The sequence below is a fragment of the Stomoxys calcitrans genome, chromosome 1, assembly GCF_963082655.1.
Source record: "Stomoxys calcitrans chromosome 1, idStoCalc2.1, whole genome shotgun sequence".
Taxonomy (NCBI): domain Eukaryota; kingdom Metazoa; phylum Arthropoda; class Insecta; order Diptera; family Muscidae; genus Stomoxys; species Stomoxys calcitrans.
Window position 1 is genome coordinate 116,717,002 of NC_081552.1, and position 19,344 is coordinate 116,736,345.

Below are 19,344 nucleotides of genomic sequence, written 5' to 3' on the forward strand. Positions count from 1 at the left end.
CTGCGCCCGGTCCTCTTCGTTGCGCCTTCATTTACACCTCGAGAAAAATATGTTTCTTATTCTTACTCTAAAGTTTGACAACATTTAGACCAATAATATTTTTTTCCAAAATTCTTTTTGCTATTGAAATTTATTGTATTTATATCTATTTTTATCTATGGCAAAGATTGGCACGTGAGCAACTTAAAACACTTACTGTTAAGGCCCGTCTTAGGGTGGGGAAGTTAAAGAGGCCCGTCGTAGGGTGGGAAAGTTAAAAAGTAATACCTCAAGTAAATTCCTAAATTTTTAATTTTTTCTTTATTCAAAGTACTAATAGGTTGTCATAACAAAGATAAATTGTCAGATCAATTTTGAGCACTCTGCTCACTCTCTTTTCATGTTGGCTTCTACAAATCAAATTGAAAACAGGCCGATTGGAGTGGCCTAACGCCTATAACATTGATCGACATGTGGTAATTGTCTCTAAATGATTATTGAAAATTTAAAGAAACGTACAAACAAACACACACGTATATATATATATATATATATATATATATATATATATATATATATATATATATATATATATATATATATATATATATAAATATATATATATATATATATATATATATATATATGTATATATATATATATATATATATATATATATATATATATATATATATATATATATATATATATATATATATATATATTTATATATATATATATATATATATATATATATATATATATATATATATATATATATATATATATGTATATATAAATAGACTAGCTATGCCCGGCCCGCTCTCCTGCGCCCGATAATGATATGTTAGAGAGGAATACTTTCAATTTGGAAATTTCTGCCAAGTTTCAGTTAAAAATAAATTTCAAATTTCCTGTGGATTTCTACACTTAAATACCTCTTATTTAAAGCCCACATTGCAATTGTCAGTAAAAGTCCTTCTTGGGGTGTGGTTGACCTCCAAAGACTCGGTCCCAAAAGTGAAACTAAATTTCGTGATCTACTCCCAAGCTTTACCTTCCATTTAAGATCCATATTGCAATGGTCGGTAAATATGTCCGATTTGAGGGGTTTTTGGGGGTGGGGTGACCCACGAAACACTTTGTCCAACAATTGTATATCAGACTCGTTTTCTACTCTCAAATAGCTTTCATTTAATTCCCATTTTGTAGTTATTGGTTTAAAAATCCGTATTGGCGGATTTTGGGGATTGGGTGGAAAATCGGTTCAGCAGTTTTTGAGCCTATATGGAACACACAAACAAAGTAATCGACCAACAACCACATCGCTGCGCCTTCATTTTCACTACGCAAAAAATATTATTCTTACTCTAAACTTTTGACAACAATAAGATTTTTTTCTAATTTAACTAATAAGATTTTTTTCCAAAATTCTTTTTCTATAGAAATTTTTTGTATATATATCTATTTTTTTCTATGGCAAAGATTGCCACTTAAACTGCTTTAAACACCATCTTGGATGGGAAAGTTAAAAAATAATACTGCAAACAATTACAACGAAATTCCTATATTTTATGTTTCTTTATTCAAAGGACCGATAGGTTTTCATAACAAATGTAAATGCTGTATAATTAATCTTGACCACTCTGCCCTCTCTCTGTTCATGTTGGCTTCGCCAAATTAGCGCCATCTACTGGCTGAAATTTTAAAGTTAAACAATTCAAGAAATCTAATGTTGGTTTCGGAAATATTACATTTTTATGGTTTCGTTGGTTAAGTTAAGGGGTTCGATCGATGATGTGCAAGATCCTGGTAATACCCATCCCAACATTGTATTTAAGGCTACAGGAAGTCCGGAGTTGCTAGGTACTAGACCAGGTTGACTGACTTTTGAGTAAAGACCTGCGCCAAAAACCATTGCGGTGGGACCGCTTTTATGGAAGTGGGGGTCTGCCAATGCCATATTCGTAATCGTGGATATGATAGATGCTGACAGAGACTTCTTCGGAGTATCCATCGATATACGATTGTTGACCGTCATTATTGCTTCCAGTGATGTGTGTGGAATTTGTCGCGAACGGATTTTGACTGAGTATATCAATTCCTCACCAAGGGAAGTCTTAGTTAAATTGAGGTCTTCAACTAGTCGGTTAAAAATCTTGCTTATTGATGCACACTAATCTATTATTACCCTTGCGTGACGGCGTTTATTTCTGTTCAAGATTTCTACAGCAGCAGTCGGAAAAAGCGTTGTCGATGTTTGCATCCTAGTGATGAGAAGCAGAGTCCGGATGAATGATTATGGGCAAGGCAGTTTGGGCAGTAGTTGTTGGAAATTACTACTTGAAGACAGCTCTCTTTAGGAATTTTTGACAATAGCACAAACCATGGGATCCTTTGCATATCTTGCAAGAATATTTGAATTTGGTGTGGCGGGATTTAATAACTCTGATTTTTTCTGAAGGTATTCTAGAAGTATAAGGAGGTATTATATGAATTTAACAAGGAGGAAGAAGTACGATTTTTATAGTTGGGCGCGTGATTACTCCCTTAGCAGTCAAAATATCTGCAACTCTAACTAACTTGTCTTTTATTGGATATTCCTTCAATATTCTTCTCAATCTCCATTCGTTAGGAGGTAAACAGGCATCACGGATGACAACCATAGAGCTAACGTCAATATTCTTCTGAGGAGTTTGCCAATTCACACGTTTACACATCTCCTTAGAGATATTCATGTTTCCATCTGATGCTGAACTGTTGACTTAGAGCTTTCACTCTCCGCCATCGGTTAGTATTATTAGGTTGGTTTCGGTTTCAGACAACTCATATACTGTAGGCAGGCGACCACCTGTCAGCAAGTGCTCAGAAGTTAGGGCCAACATATCATTAGGATTTTCGGACAGAAGCGCCAACAAAGTTTCTGCCGTTATTGGAAAAAAATGCTTTAAGGCATCCCCTACGGGAAATGAAACGGTGAAATGCCGCTAAAAACGCCGGAGTAGAAAGAGTAGTGGTCACCTCCAAATGAATTGCTCGAGTCGCCAAGCAAAGGAAAATGCATACATATCCTTCTGTGTGTTCGTGATTAATCTACGTACGTAGTACGTTCAGGAGGGAGTGTGCACATTAATCATTTTTCTAATTTATGTTTCGAAATGAGGCAAATTTTGCAGTTATGGATAGTGGATTTCCTCAAGTTCTTTGCTCTGGGGACCCAATATTGGAGTCATAGCATACTAATCATAAGATTGTTTCCCCCAAGTAAGCAGCCTGGAGAAATTGTAAGGCAAAATAATCGGATACTGCTTACAGTATGTCAGACTTTCGGACTCAGCAATCCTACTACAGATCCTCATGAGTCCTTTAGCGTTAAAGAAATGATTAAGTTTCGAAAGTTAACTTGATCGATCGGTCGTAATTAACTCCTTCCTAGTGAGACTTCGATATTCATTTGGATACATCTGTCTCTATGCCAATATAATTAGACAATTCTTCGTATTCTCCATATCGTCTATTTGCAAATGAACAGAATTTGACAATCTATTTGCGATTTGAACTCTGGCAAGGAATCTATAGACGTATGACAATACTCGCACAGCTCTTCCGAAGTCGGAGAAACGAGAAAGCAAAACCTCATATTTGGAGAAGTAGGAGAAATTAGACAAAATCCTTCTTTCTGGAAAATAGTGTCATCAATAGAAATTAGAACAGAAATGGGCCATAAACTTGATGGATATCGCAGTCATGCTGGGCCTGACCACCACAACTCTTTCTGTGCTATTTCGTCAGGGTATGCATCTCACGAAGATATGTCAGCTGGATTTGATTTGGATTCAACATGAAACCAATTATCCACGCTTACAATTTCGGAAATCCTGGTGACATGATTGGACACGAAGGTCTTCCAAGAAAATGCTGGTTTTCTCAACCAAGCCAAGACAATTATGGAATCTGTCCAACTGATCATTCTAATGTTCGGAACGGGGAAGACTTCCATCAAGCTTTCTGAGCCTGGGGATTGAAATGGTCTTCAGAAAAGATACTCTAGATTTCGCCGTAAGCATATGGATATTAACATCTCCATTAGGCAGTGGAGATCGAAGATATATAGCCGCTGCATACGCCTTCTCAGATGCGTCGCAAAAGCCCTGCAACTGCACATCACATTTGGTTTTATACTAAACCCAACGAGGAATATGAATATTCTCAATCACACCTAAGAAAATCAGTCAGTTTGTTAATAAATCGACTTATGTCGGATTAACCCAGTCAATTTTGGTAGACCAAGTGTCTCGCATGAGAAGCTTTGCAAGTACAATCTACGGACATAACCAACCAGCGGGATCAAAAAGCTTGGATATCTCGGATAGAATGTGCTTTTTGGTAGTAATATCGGATGACTTGATAGCCTGTGCATGGAAATAAAAGAAATCATCCTTGGCGCTCCATCTCATCCCCAAGGTTTTAGCAATGCTGCTATTGTCGAACTGAAGGAAATCCTCGTTGAGCAAATATTCTTTAAGAATCGACTGAAGAAATTTCGCGGAATTGGACGTCCATTTCCGAAACGAAAATCCTGCGTATTCCAAAGCAGACGTCAATTGTCCTTGCACCTAAATTGCGGATGTAACATCGTGACATCCAGCCAGAACATCATCCACGTACATAGATGACATAAGGACATGATAGGCTAAGGGAAATTTGTCCCTTACATCAGACGCCAACTGTTGTAAGGTACGGAGCGCAGTTCAAACCAAAAGTAACAGTCTGTAATTCGTACTCGCGCAACTCCGTTTATGAATCTTCTCGATGAATGATTCTTTAGAATGGAGTGTGTTTCGAAGTAATGCATTCTGGTGATGCGTTTTTTCAATATCGCAATTGAAAACTATCTGTAGAAAAGCCACTAAAGGAGGAGACTGGTCAAATCGAGCTTCAAAGACGGGCCACAATAAAAGACGTCATTTATGCTGATTCCATTGGCAGTCGAATTTTACGGAGTTTGGTAGCATCGCTTTCAGGACGGATAATTGCATGGTAAGGCAGATAGTAGCCGTCACATTTTCTGATCGAGCTTCAAAGACGGGCCACAATAAAAGACGTCATTTATGCTGATTCCATTGGCAGTCGAATTTTACGGAGTTTGGTAGCATCGCTTTCAGGACGGATAATTGCATGGTAAGGCAGATAGTAGCCGTCACATTTTCTGAAAAATTATGCGGAACCTCATTCATATGACCTAGAAGCAAATACTCTCTGACAACTTTGCCATATTGGATCTTCATACCAGGAGATCGAAGAATACGATTCTCATTTTGAAAATAATGAGCCATTGCATTCTTCCTGGAATGACCCAAAAGTAATGTCTTCTGAAATTCCTCCTTGAACGGTAAGGCCACAATTTATCGTCCAGTAGGATCTCTGGTAGTTGTTTTTGTGAATAACATCTCACAAAATATGTCGGCTTCAGACATAAACTTCGTTTTAGGAAGGTCTTCCACCTCAAAAAAATTTCGCTATCTGCTCATCCAATGCAATTCCGTTGAAATAAGAAACGGATGTTAGAAAGGAGGCTATGTTCTCGGAGTGAATTGGGCCTGTCAAAATCCAACCGAACACCATCTCCTGTGCCTTAAGAGACCGGCAAACCAGCATCACCTGTGGGATCAAATCTGCATCGATCAAAATATCGATGTAAGATGTTTGGTAGAATTCGGGATCCGCCAAGCGAATATTTGGAATATGGGAAAACATAACGTCGTTAGCAGTAAATATGGGTAATGAAGAAGTGAGCTGAGGAAGTACAATCACCCATGTGTTTATATATACCTCCGAATTTATTGGCGAACTGATGCACAGATCGCAAATCGTCTGAGATCGTCCAAAAATGGATCCATTTAATCCCGAAATCTGTGCGGCTATTCGGCTGTCACCGAGCTGGAAAAGTAACCAAATAAAGGCAACTCATGTATTTACGTTTCCTGCTCTCCACTTCGCGGAGACAAAATCTCCTCAATATCAGAAAAATATACCCACACCAATCGAACAAAGTCTCCATTAGAAGACTTAAAAAAATTATTAACAAGGGTCAAAAAGGTTAAATATTTCTCCTCCACTCGTTCTATTTGATCAGTAACATCCACACCTTACAGTCTTCTTCGCGGATTTAGACTCCAGTAGGTTAAAATGAACATGCCAGAAATGTTTTATCAGACAAAGGATTGCGATTTCCTCAACATCATAACATACACAAATTCATCCGGAAAAAATGATCAATACACCAAAGTACCATAATATGATGTTGATGTAGAAATTCAAGAGCCTGAAACTAAAAACTTCGAGGCTAATCAATCTTTCCAACCAATTCGCAAAACACACTTTTACCGTTAAGAACTTTGAAACAATCTTGAAATGTGAATCCGCTATAAACTCCGGATTTGGTATAAAGTTCAGTGCAGGCAAAAATTGCAAGTGAAAACACACCGTTTACAGAGACCTTTTATATTGTCCTGAATTCCACGTTATCACCTAACGATTCGATAGGTTCGGAAAATTCGCATTCGAAAACTTAGGAAATGCCGGATTCATTCATTCATTCACATGTCAATCAAATCCTTAAAGATGTTTCGAGAATTCTGAATATTGCCGAGGTCTTCAAATGCCGTATTAACAGAATTCACCAAATATGAACTGCATTGGGATTGTTGTAAAAAAATAATCTTCCCGTATCTCTATGTCATTGAATGGGAAACTTTGCACAAATGACCGGTTCGGTTAAACTTTTCCCAAGTTTCTGTTCAACGAATCAGATTTTTTTCGTTCTCCTACACTATGTAGTAAACGGAATTCTGCCTTTTTTTTTTGTCGTAGCAACTTCGTTCTCAGAATTATCAATTAGTTTAAAACTTATCCAAATTCCGTGAGAGTTTTCTCGGGTGACAATACTTACATTAAACTTTGCTTCACTTTCTAATATTTACATCAAATTATACCCATCAATCAGCGTTTTATCCGCAATGCCTTGATTTAATAACTACAGTTCGACCACGTTGCTATTTTGGCGAATGAGTGTGTAGTAGGTGAAATAAGTGACCAATGGTAAACCCCGATGACATAAAGATGTTATAAATTCTTATTTTCCCTCTTGTTGTCTATGCAGAATTGAGAGGAGTCGACGAGAATAGTAAACATGTGTGCTCCACGCAAACCAAGTATTGGGAACTGGCATACGCTCTCTCTGGAGGAGAAGTTGTCGCTTGCTTGCTTAGAGTGCTGTGGTGTATACCATTTTTATACCCTCCACCATTAGATGGGGGGTATACTAATTTCGTCATTCTGATTGTAACTACTCGAAATATTCGTCTGAGACCCCATAAAGTATATATATTCTTGATCGTCGTGAAATTTTATGTCGATATAGCCATGTCCGTCCGTCTGTCCGTCCGTCCGTCCGTCTGTCTGTCGAAAGCACGCTAACTTCCGAAGGAGTAAAGCTAGCCGCTTGAAATTTTGCACATATACTTCTTATTAGTGTAGGTCGGTTGGTATTGTAAATGGGCCATATCGGTCCATGTTTTGATATAGCTGCCATATAAACCGATCTTGGGTCTTGACTTGTTGAGCCTCTAGAGTGCGCAATTCTTATCCGATTGGAATTAAATTTTGCACGACGTGTTTTGTTATGATATCCAACAACTGTGTCAAGTATGGTTCAAATCGGTCTATAACCTGATATAGCTGCCATACAAACCGATCTGGGGTCTTGACTTCTTGAGCCTCTAGAGTGCACAATTCTTATCCGATTGGAATGAAATTTTGCACGACGTGTTTTGCTATGATATCCAACAACTGTGCCAAGTATGGTTTAAATCGGTTCATAACCTGATATAGCTGCCATATAAACCGATCTGGGGTCTTGACTTCTTGAGCCTCTAGAGTGCGCAATTCTTATCCGATTGGAATTAAATTTTGCACGACGTGTTTTGTTATGATATCCAACAACTGTGTCAGGTATGGTTCAAATCGGTCTATAACCTGATATAGCTGCCATACAAACCGATCTTGGGTCTTGACTTCTTGAGCCTCTAGAGTGCACAATTCTTATCCGATTGGAATGAAATTTTGCACAACGTGTTTTGTTATGATATCCAAAAACTGTGTCAAGTATGGTTCAAATCGGTCCATAACCTTATATAGCTGTCATATAAACTGATCTTGGGTCTTGACTTCTTGAGCCTCTAGAGGTCGCTATTCTTATCCGATTTGAATGAATTTTTGCACGACGTGTTTTGCCATGATATCTAACAACTGTGCTAAGTATGGTTCAAATTGGTTCATAACCTGATATAGCTGTCATATAAACCGATCTGGGGTCTGGATCTGGGATCTTCTTGAGCCTCTAGAGGTCGCAATTATTATCCGATTTGCCTCATCAACATACGTATTTATTATGGTCTGAATCGGTCTATAGCCCGTTGCAGCTCCCATATATTGAGCCCCCAAAGGGCGCAATTCTTATTCGAATTGGCTGACATTTTACACAGGTCTCCAACACATAATTTAATTGTGGTCCAAACCGGATCATATCTTCAGATCGCTCTAATAGTAGAGCAAATCTTTTCTTATATCCTTTTTTGCCTAAGAAGAGATGCCGGGAAAAGAACTCGACAAATGCGATCCAGGGTGGAGGGTATATAAGATTCGGCCCGGCCGAACTTAGCACGCTTTTACTTGTTTAGACTCTTAATGTCATTTTGAGGGGAAATTCCATATAAGAGAACTATGTATCTGTAACTCTCTGACCTCTGTTACTCATGACGGTATCGCCTGATGTTGGGTCGTTTTCGCACAGAGAGTACAAAAGGTGTAAGTAAGGAATATGACACCAAATAAGAAGGGGATACTTACAATGAGAAATAAAGAAACGGAATCAGCAGTGCTGTGAGACAAAGATCGTCTATGTATTGGGTAGCCCAAAAAGTAATTGCGGATTTTTCATATAGTCGGCGTTGACAAATTTTTTCACAGCTTGTGACTCTGTAATTGGATTCTTTCTTCTGTCAGTTATCAGCTGTTACTTTTAGCTTGCTTTAGAAAAAAAGTGTAAAAAAGTATATTTGATTAAAGTTCATTTCAGTTCTTTTAAAAAATCCGCAATTACTTTTTGGGCAACCCAATAATATATGTGTAAGATCATACGTACATAAGCCACATATTTATATATGCTTTTCAACAAATAGTTATTTCTCGAGGAGAATTGGGAAATAAAAGAAGAAATAAAAGAGTGGGTACCCACAACTCTGTCTTTTCAAACAACAAAAAACCTTATTAGGTTTTGGCAGTCAATTAATTATTGCACATCCACAAGAGGGAAATAGAAAATGTTTCCTGCGTACTTTTATTTTATAAAATTTTGTTCTTTAGAACTTTCGTCTTCTTTATTTTTTAAGCAAAAATTTCGTGTGATTTTGCCATGCGCATTTGTGAAAATATTAACAGCATCTTCCTTCAACGAATTAAGTTTGGATTTCTTTCGGACAGCAAGACGTACCTTTTTCTGCTTTCGGAAATGGCTCAAAAGGGAATTTGCTGATGATTTCGATGACGTTCAACTTTTGGATATCTAAATCCGGTTCGATAGGACCATGTAATTATCCGTAGGATACTTTGTACAAATGCTGGCTGAAGAAGTTGGTTTCCCAAAGAAATTAACATCAGTTGTTCAAATCACATATTCTCCCAAATTCAAGTGTCGGAATATAAACGAAATTGTATGCAGAAAAGGAGGCGAATTACGCCTTAAATGACCAGATGATCACAAGGTTAATCTAAAAGCAAATATATGAACGAAAATTCAACTTTATTGGTTGGTAGCTGCAACACAAGTGTCAGGCCTCCTGGAATACTTCTTCACAGTAGCCATAAAACTAAACTTATCGAAACTTGAGATATGATTATCTCACACTAAAGTGACCTCTGAAGTTGAGGTTTAAAGCAGGGTTAGGAAATGTTTTGATATCAACAGTCATGATTGGTGTATAAAGCTGTTTGATGGAGGGCGCCCATATGAGGATTGTGCGCCATACTTCGTCGGCCACTTGAGCAAAACTTTAATGACGCACTCTACTCAAAAAAATTTATCACTTGATTCCCCACTGTTTTAATGGATCAAATAATCTATTGGAGGCGATTTTAGGAGGTAAAGCACTACCTAGATTCTTGGACACGAAGTTTAAAGTCATTCTCATAATCTGCTCTCAAATGCTTTTCATTTGAGTTTGGGGGGCTTATCGGGAATGGGGCGACCATCAATTACTTGAACCTCAATTTTTTATGTCATATTCGTAGTCTACTCCCGTAAACCTTTCATTTGAGTCCTATATTGATATGCACGCCCAATATGTCTGTTTGTACCAGGTTTTGAGGTTGGGTGACTCCTTGGATACTTGATCCTAAGTTATTATACCATATTCATATTCTACTCTCCAATATCTTTCATTTGATACCCATATTTTTCTTATCGGTTTTTTTGAGTTTGGTGGCGTATTTGGGGTAATTGGGCAGGCTCCGCCCCCTTCCAATATCAACAAATTATATAGCCCATACCTCCTTCCTGACCACATTCGTAATGTACTCCCGAGAACCTTTTATTCGAGCCCCATATTGTCATTATCGTCCAATAAACCTACTTAGAGGGTTTTTTGGTCGGGGCGGCCTCCGAGTTACTTGCACCCAATCTTTTATATGAAATTCGAACTCTACTCTTGTACACCTTTCATTTAAATTCCATATTGTCCCGATCTGTCCACTTTTATTTTTGTGTGATACTTTTGGTGCAAGGGGGAGGGTCCGGTGCGATTTCAAAAAATTATATAACCTATTGCTCCTTCCGGATCATTCCCCACAATCTGTGAAAATTTCAAAGAAATCGGTTTAGCATTGTTCTTTTTTTTAAAGCATATTATTACGTTTGACCTCACGTCGAGCGTTACTTTTACAGCGGGGATTCCTCTAAAGGGGCTGTTGGGCGCCAATAATGATTTGTATTTTCCTTTCTCAAACTAACTAAAGATTCCTTCTTAGATACTAACGGTTTTATTTAAAAACAAGTAAAAGCGTGCTAAGTTCGGCCGGGCCGAATCTTATATACCCTCCACCATGGATCGCATTTGTCGAGTTCTTTTCCCGGCATCTCCTCTTAGGCAAAAAAGGATATAAAAAAAGAGTTTCTCTGCTATTAAAACGATATAATGATATGGTCCGGTTCGGACCACAATTAAATTATATGTTGGAGACCTGTGTAAAATTTCAGCCAATTCGTATAAGAATTGCGCCCATTGGGGCTCACGAAGTAAAATAGAGAGAACGATTTATATGGGATCTGTATCGGGCTATAGACCGATTCAGACCATAATAAACACGTTTGTTGATGGTCATGAGAGGATCCGTCGTACAAAATTTCAGGCATATCGGATAATAATTGCGACCTCTAATGGTCAAGAAGTCAAGATCCCAGATCGGTTTATATAGCAGCTATATCAGGTTATGAACCGATTTGAACCTTATTTGACACAGTTGTTGAAAGTAAAAATAAAATACGTCATGCAAAATTTCAGCCAAATCGGATAGGAATTGCGCCCTCTAGAAGCTCAAGAAGTCAAATCCCCAGATCTGTTTATATGACAGCTATATCAGGTTATGGACCGATTTCAACCATACTTGGCATAGTTGTTGGATATCATAACGAAATACTTCGTGCAAAAATTCATTCAAATCGGATAAGAATTGTGCCCTCTAGAGGCTCAAGAAGTCAAGACCCAAGATCGGTTTATATGACAGCTATATCAGGTTATGGACCGATTTGAACCATACTTGGCACAGTTGTTGGATATAATAACAAAACACGTTGAGCAAAATTTCATTCCAATCGGATAAGAATTGCACACTCTAGAGGCTCAAGAAGTCAAGACCCAAGATCGGTTTATCTATATCAGGTTATGAACCGATTTGAACCTTACTTGGCACAGTTGTTGGATATAATAACAAAACACGTCGTGCAAAATTTCATTTCAATCGGATAAGAAGTGCGCACTCTAGAGGCTCAAGAAGTCAAGATCCAAGATCGGTTTATATGGCAGCTATATCGGGCTATGAACCGATTTGAAACTTATTTGACACAGTTGTTGAAAGTAAGAATAAAATACGTCATGCAAAATTTCAGCCAAATCGGATAGGAATTGCGCCCTCTAGAAGCTCAAGAAGTCAAGTCCCCTGATCTGTTTATATGATAGCTATATCAGGTTATGAACTGATTTGAACCTTACTTGACACAGTTGTTGGATATCATAACAAAACACGTTGAGCAAAATTTCATTCCAATCGGATAAGAATTGCACACTCTAGAGGCTCAAGAAGTCAAGACCCAAGATCGGTTTATATGACAGCTATATCAGGTTATGGACCGATTTGAACCATACTCAGAACAGTTGTTGGATATAATAACAAAAGATGTCGTACAAAATTTCATTCCAATCAGATAAGAATTGGGCACTCTAGAGGCTCAAGAAATCAAGACCCAAGATCGGTTTATATGGCAGCTATATCAGATTATGAGCCGATTTCAACCTTACATGGCACAGTTTTTGGATATCATAACACGTTGTGCAAAATTTCATTCCAATCGGATAAGAACTGCGCACTCTAGAGGCTCAAGAAGTCAAGACCCAAGATCGGTTTATATGACAGCTATATCAGGTTATGAACCGATTTGAACCCTAGTTGCCACAACTGTTGGATATAATAACAAAACACGTCGTACAAAATTTCATTCCAATCGGATAAAAATTGCGCACTCTAGAGGCTCAAGAAGTCAAGACCCAAGATCGGTTTATATGACAGCTATATCAGGTTATAGGTCGATTTGAACCATACATACAAGAGGGAAATAGAAAATGTTTCCTGCGTACTTTTATTTTATAAAATTTTGTTCTTTAGAACTTTCGTCTTCTTTATTTTTTAAGCAAAAATTTCGTGTGATTTTGCCATGCGCATTTGTGAAAATATTAACAGCATCTTCCTTCAACGAATTAAGTTTGGATTTCTTTCGGACAGCAAGACGTACCTTTTTCTGCTTTCGGAAATGGCTCAAAAGGGAATTTGCTGATGATTTCGATGACGTTCAACTTTTGGATATCTAAATCCGGTTCGATAGGACCATGTAATTATCCGTAGGATACTTTGTACAAATGCTGGCTGAAGAAGTTGGTTTCCCAAAGAAATTAACATCAGTTGTTCAAATCACATATTCTCCCAAATTCAAGTGTCGGAATATAAACGAAATTGTATGCAGAAAAGGAGGCGAATTACGCCTTAAATGACCAGATGATCACAAGGTTAATCTAAAAGCAAATATATGAACGAAAATTCAACTTTATTGGTTGGTAGCTGCAACACAAGTGTCAGGCCTCCTGGAATACTTCTTCACAGTAGCCATAAAACTAAACTTATCGAAACTTGAGATATGATTATCTCACACTAAAGTGACCTCTGAAGTTGAGGTTTAAAGCAGGGTTAGGAAATGTTTTGATATCAACAGTCATGATTGGTGTATAAAGCTGTTTGATGGAGGGCGCCCATATGAGGATTGTGCGCCATACTTCGTCGGCCACTTGAGCAAAACTTTAATGACGCACTCTACTCAAAAAAATTTATCACTTGATTCCCCACTGTTTTAATGGATCAAATAATCTATTGGAGGCGATTTTAGGAGGTAAAGCACTACCTAGATTCTTGGACACGAAGTTTAAAGTCATTCTCATAATCTGCTCTCAAATGCTTTTCATTTGAGTTTGGGGGGCTTATCGGGAATGGGGCGACCATCAATTACTTGAACCTCAATTTTTTATGTCATATTCGTAGTCTACTCCCGTAAACCTTTCATTTGAGTCCTATATTGATATGCACGCCCAATATGTCTGTTTGTACCAGGTTTTGAGGTTGGGTGACTCCTTGGATACTTGATCCTAAGTTATTATACCATATTCATATTCTACTCTCCAATATCTTTCATTTGATACCCATATTTTTCTTATCGGTTTTTTTGAGTTTGGTGGCGTATTTGGGGTAATTGGGCAGGCTCCGCCCCCCTTCCAATATCAACAAATTATATAGCCCATACCTCCTTCCTGACCACATTCGTAATGTACTCCCGAGAACCTTTTATTCGAGCCCCATATTGTCATTATCGTCCAATAAACCTACTTAAAGGGTTTTTTGGTCGGGGCGGCCTCCGAGTTACTTGCACCCAATCTTTTATATGAAATTCGAACTCTACTCTTGTACACCTTTCATTTAAATTCCATATTGTCCCGATCTGTCCACTTTTATTTTTGTGTGATACTTTTGGTGCAAGGGGGAGGGTCCGGTGCGATTTCAAAAAATTATATAACCTATTGCTCCTTCCGGATCATTCCCCACAATCTGTGAAAATTTCAAAGAAATCGGTTTAGCATTGTTCTTTTTTTAAAGCATATTATTACGTTTGACCTCACGTCGAGCGTTACTTTTACAGCGGGGATTCCTCTAAAGGGGCTGTTGGGCGCCAATAATGATTTGTATTTTCCTTTCTCAAACTAACTAAAGATTCCTTCTTAGATACTAACGGTTTTATTTAAAAACAAGTAAAAGCGTGCTAAGTTCGGCCGGGCCGAATCTTATATACCCTCCACCATGGATCGCATTTGTCGAGTTCTTTTCCCGGCATCTCTTCTTAGGCAAAAAAGGATATAAAAAAAGAGTTTCTCTGCTATTAAAACGATATAATGATATGGTCCGGTTCGGACCACAATTAAATTATATGTTGGAGACCTGTGTAAAATTTCAGCCAATTCGTATAAGAATTGCGCCCATTGGGGCTCACGAAGTAAAATAGAGAGAACGATTTATATGGGATCTGTATCGGGCTATAGACCGATTCAGACCATAATAAACACGTTTGTTGATGGTCATGAGAGGATCCGTCGTACAAAATTTCAGGCATATCGGATAATAATTGCGACCTCTAATGGTCAAGAAGTCAAGATCCCAGATCGGTTTATATAGCAGCTATATCAGGTTATGAACCGATTTGAACCTTATTTGACACAGTTGTTGAAAGTAAAAATAAAATACGTCATGCAAAATTTCAGCCAAATCGGATAGGAATTGCGCCCTCTAGAAGCTCAAGAAGTCAAATCCCCAGATCTGTTTATATGACAGCTATATCAGGTTATGGACCGATTTCAACCATACTTGGCATAGTTGTTGGATATCATAACGAAATACTTCGTGCAAAAATTCATTCAAATCGGATAAGAATTGTGCCCTCTAGAGGCTCAAGAAGTCAAGACCCAAGATCGGTTTATATGACAGCTATATCAGGTTATGGACCGATTTGAACCATACTTGGCACAGTTGTTGGATATAATAACAAAACACGTTGAGCAAAATTTCATTCCAATCGGATAAGAATTGCACACTCTAGAGGCTCAAGAAGTCAAGACCCAAGATCGGTTTATCTATATCAGGTTATGAACCGATTTGAACCTTACTTGGCACAGTTGTTGGATATAATAACAAAACACGTCGTGCAAAATTTCATTTCAATCGGATAAGAAGTGCGCACTCTAGAGGCTCAAGAAGTCAAGATCCAAGATCGGTTTATATGGCAGCTATATCGGGCTATGAACCGATTTGAAACTTATTTGACACAGTTGTTGAAAGTAAGAATAAAATACGTCATGCAAAATTTCAGCCAAATCGGATAGGAATTGCGCCCTCTAGAAGCTCAAGAAGTCAAGTCCCCTGATCTGTTTATATGATAGCTATATCAGGTTATGAACTGATTTGAACCTTACTTGACACAGTTGTTGGATATCATAACAAAACACGTTGAGCAAAATTTCATTCCAATCGGATAAGAATTGCACACTCTAGAGGCTCAAGAAGTCAAGACCCAAGATCGGTTTATATGACAGCTATATCAGGTTATGGACCGATTTGAACCATACTCAGAACAGTTGTTGGATATAATAACAAAAGATGTCGTACAAAATTTCATTCCAATCAGATAAGAATTGGGCACTCTAGAGGCTCAAGAAATCAAGACCCAAGATCGGTTTATATGGCAGCTATATCAGATTATGAGCCGATTTCAACCTTACATGGCACAGTTTTTGGATATCATAACACGTTGTGCAAAATTTCATTCCAATCGGATAAGAACTGCGCACTCTAGAGGCTCAAGAAGTCAAGACCCAAGATCGGTTTATATGACAGCTATATCAGGTTATGAACCGATTTGAACCCTAGTTGCCACAACTGTTGGATATAATAACAAAACACGTCGTACAAAATTTCATTCCAATCGGATAAAAATTGCGCACTCTAGAGGCTCAAGAAGTCAAGACCCAAGATCGGTTTATATGACAGCTATATCAGGTTATAGGTCGATTTGAACCATACTTGGCACAATTGTTGGATATCACAACAAAACACGTCGAGCAAAATTTCATTTCAATCGGATGGGAATTGCGTACTCTAGAGGCTCAAGAACTCAAGATCCAAGATCGGTTTATATGGCAGCTATATCAAAACATGGACCGATATGCCCCATTTACGATACCAACCGAACTATACTAATAAGAAGTATTTGTGCAAAATTTCAAGCGGCTACTTACTCCTTCGGAAGTTAGCGTGCTTTCGACAGACAGACGGACGGACATGGCTAGATCGACATAAAATGTCGCGACGATCAAGAATATATATACTTTATGGGGTCTCAGACGAATATTTCGAGTAGTTGCAAACAGAATGACGAAATTAGTATACCACCCATCCTATGGTGGAGGGTAAAAAAACATAAACAGATAAATAAATAAATGTAATAGCAAATTAACGGAAAATGTTTCATATGTAAACCAGAAACATTAGAATTCACGCCGTATTGTAAGCTCTGACTACATGATTGAAAAATAAATGTTTGTTTCCGTACTGACCTTCATGTTGCCCAAGCGCTTTGTACGATCATTTGTTAACAATTTCTTAACTAAGTCTTTTGCTGAGGGATCTATGTGACGAGGCCACTCTATTTTGCCACTCAGAATCTTTTCATAGATACCAAATGGATTTTCATCGTAGAATGGCGGGTAGCCGACGAGCATCTCATAAATCAGAATGCCTAAAAACACAATTATCAAAATAAACAAACGAAAAAGACGAAAAGAAAGGAAAAATGCATTAAAAATGGATTCATTTAAACTTTTTTATATATAAATAGAATAAATTCTTATTGAACACAAATTATCAGAAAGCATAGCACCACCTACCCAAAGCCCACCAATCCACAGCTTTGTTGTGTCCCTTGGACTGTATAATTTCAGGTGCCAAATATTCCGGTGTACCACACAGTGTCCAGGTACGATCTCTTAGCTTTTTGGCAAAACCAAAGTCTGTGATCTTCAGATGCCCATCACGATTAATGAGTAAATTTTCTGGCTTCAGATCTCTGTACACTATTTGCAATGAATGTAAATATTCTAAGGCCAACACTATTTCAGCTGCATAGAAGGTTGCTAAATATTTAGAAGAAACGAAAATAAAATGCATTTGTTTTGGTGTAATTTGAATGGCTCACACCCTATTTGGTGAGAATTGACGACTTACATGTGGGCCTATTAAATCTACCGGCATTTCTTAAATATGTGAAGAGTTCTCCACCACAAACGTACTCAAAAATCATATACAAACAGCAATAATCTTTGGTGGACCATTCTCTGAAAAATTAAGAAAAATAGTATGGGAGATTATTTTAAAAGTAAATCGGTATTTTTTTTTTTTTTGTTAAAATACAGACATACAAGTGCCTTTTGAAATATGCAAATGTCTATTTATCCATAATTTCAGCCTGAAGCCTGAAACTTCCATATACTCAAGTTATAGAATGAGCTTCCCAGTTCTATAATCAGCCATATTGCAGAATCGACTAATAAGGCATCATTCAAACGAGCACGCTCCGCTGCGTAAGGGTTAGGTTAGTGAGATACTATATTCGACTAAGATGGCAAATTTATATCGAAATATTAATCCGACAATGTCATAATCGATGTGTTCACAAATATTGAGGATATTGGACGAGGATCTCTGAAATTTTTTTTACTATATCATTTAGTCTACAAAATCTCTAATTGTTTTCGAAGCCACACCCTTAAGTTAGTTCATATCTAGTATTGTGTCACCTCTTAAGTGCCGATGTCTGTCTGACATAGGAAATGCTCCAACGTCTCACCATCTAACCCCCACACGCCCTTCACATGCTATCATTTGCCACACCGATTTTGCATAAGTGAGCTCGTAGTCCTATGTGTCATGGTATGAAAACGAAAGCTATACTGACCTCCTTCTTACTTCCATTCAGTAATAACTTCGTCTTCTGGATTTCCCTATAGGATTTTTGTCGTCCTATCGACCACTTCGCTTTTCCACAGTGTCTAATACGCCTTTGCAGCCCACGCCCTTAACTTTTACGGCGTCGACCCGAAAAGCTTCGGGCTAACGAAGTTTATTGATGGCAGTCCTCTGGCCTTCACTGCCAATTCGTCTGCTTTTTCATTTCCCCTTATTCCGCTATGGCCCGGCACCGTCTTGGTTGTTATTCCCCTGCTAGCCAATTTACTGTCCACAAAGATGTTCACACTCGACGTTCCCGCGTTAACACCACACCACCTCACACATTCCGTGATCGCTCGGATCTCTGCCAGCAGAACAGTATTATGGTCAGGCAATCTAAAACAGATCTCAATCACTGGGTTCTTAATGTGGAACCTCAGGCCCACTCTGTCCTCTAGCTTTGATCCATCCATGTTACATGATTTTCTAGATGAAAAATGTTCTCACTAGGTGCCACTTGTATCTTGTCAATGTTTTGTTTACCGGCCACTTCTTCGAGCCTTGGGAAAAATTGTCCTAAGTCGAATTTCCCATTGATAAATAAATCATTGATTAGTATATATGTTATTGAAACATAGGCCTTTTAACATCGTCCAGAAGTATTTTTATACCCTCCACCATAAGATGGGGGGTATACTAATTTCGTCATTCTGTTTGTAACTACTCGAAATATTCGTCTGAGACCCCATAAAGTATACATATTCTTGATCGTCGCGACATTTTATGTCGATCTAGCCATGTCCGTCCGTCCGTCCGTCCGTCCGTCCGTCTGTCTGTCGAAAGCACGCTAACTTCCGAAGGAGTAAAGCTAGCCATTTGAAATTTTGCACAAATACTTATTATTAGTGTAGGTCGGTTGGTATTGTAAATGGGCCATAT

At 38.1% G+C, this 19,344-nt stretch overlaps 1 protein-coding gene across 1 annotated transcript in view; it reads right to left on the reverse strand.

The window, feature by feature from the left end:
• Positions 1-19,344, reverse strand: part of LOC106091523 (cAMP-dependent protein kinase catalytic subunit 3) — a 332,719-nt gene that overhangs the window by 111,911 nt on the left and 201,464 nt on the right. Inside the window, exons 4-6 of the mRNA XM_059361107.1 lie at positions 17,683-17,792; positions 17,346-17,591; positions 17,016-17,197 (exon numbers count right to left, since the gene is read on the reverse strand). Of these exons, the coding sequence (XP_059217090.1) occupies positions 17,016-17,197; positions 17,346-17,591; positions 17,683-17,792 (538 nt within the window). The remainder of the gene's footprint in view (positions 1-17,015; positions 17,198-17,345; positions 17,592-17,682; positions 17,793-19,344) is intronic.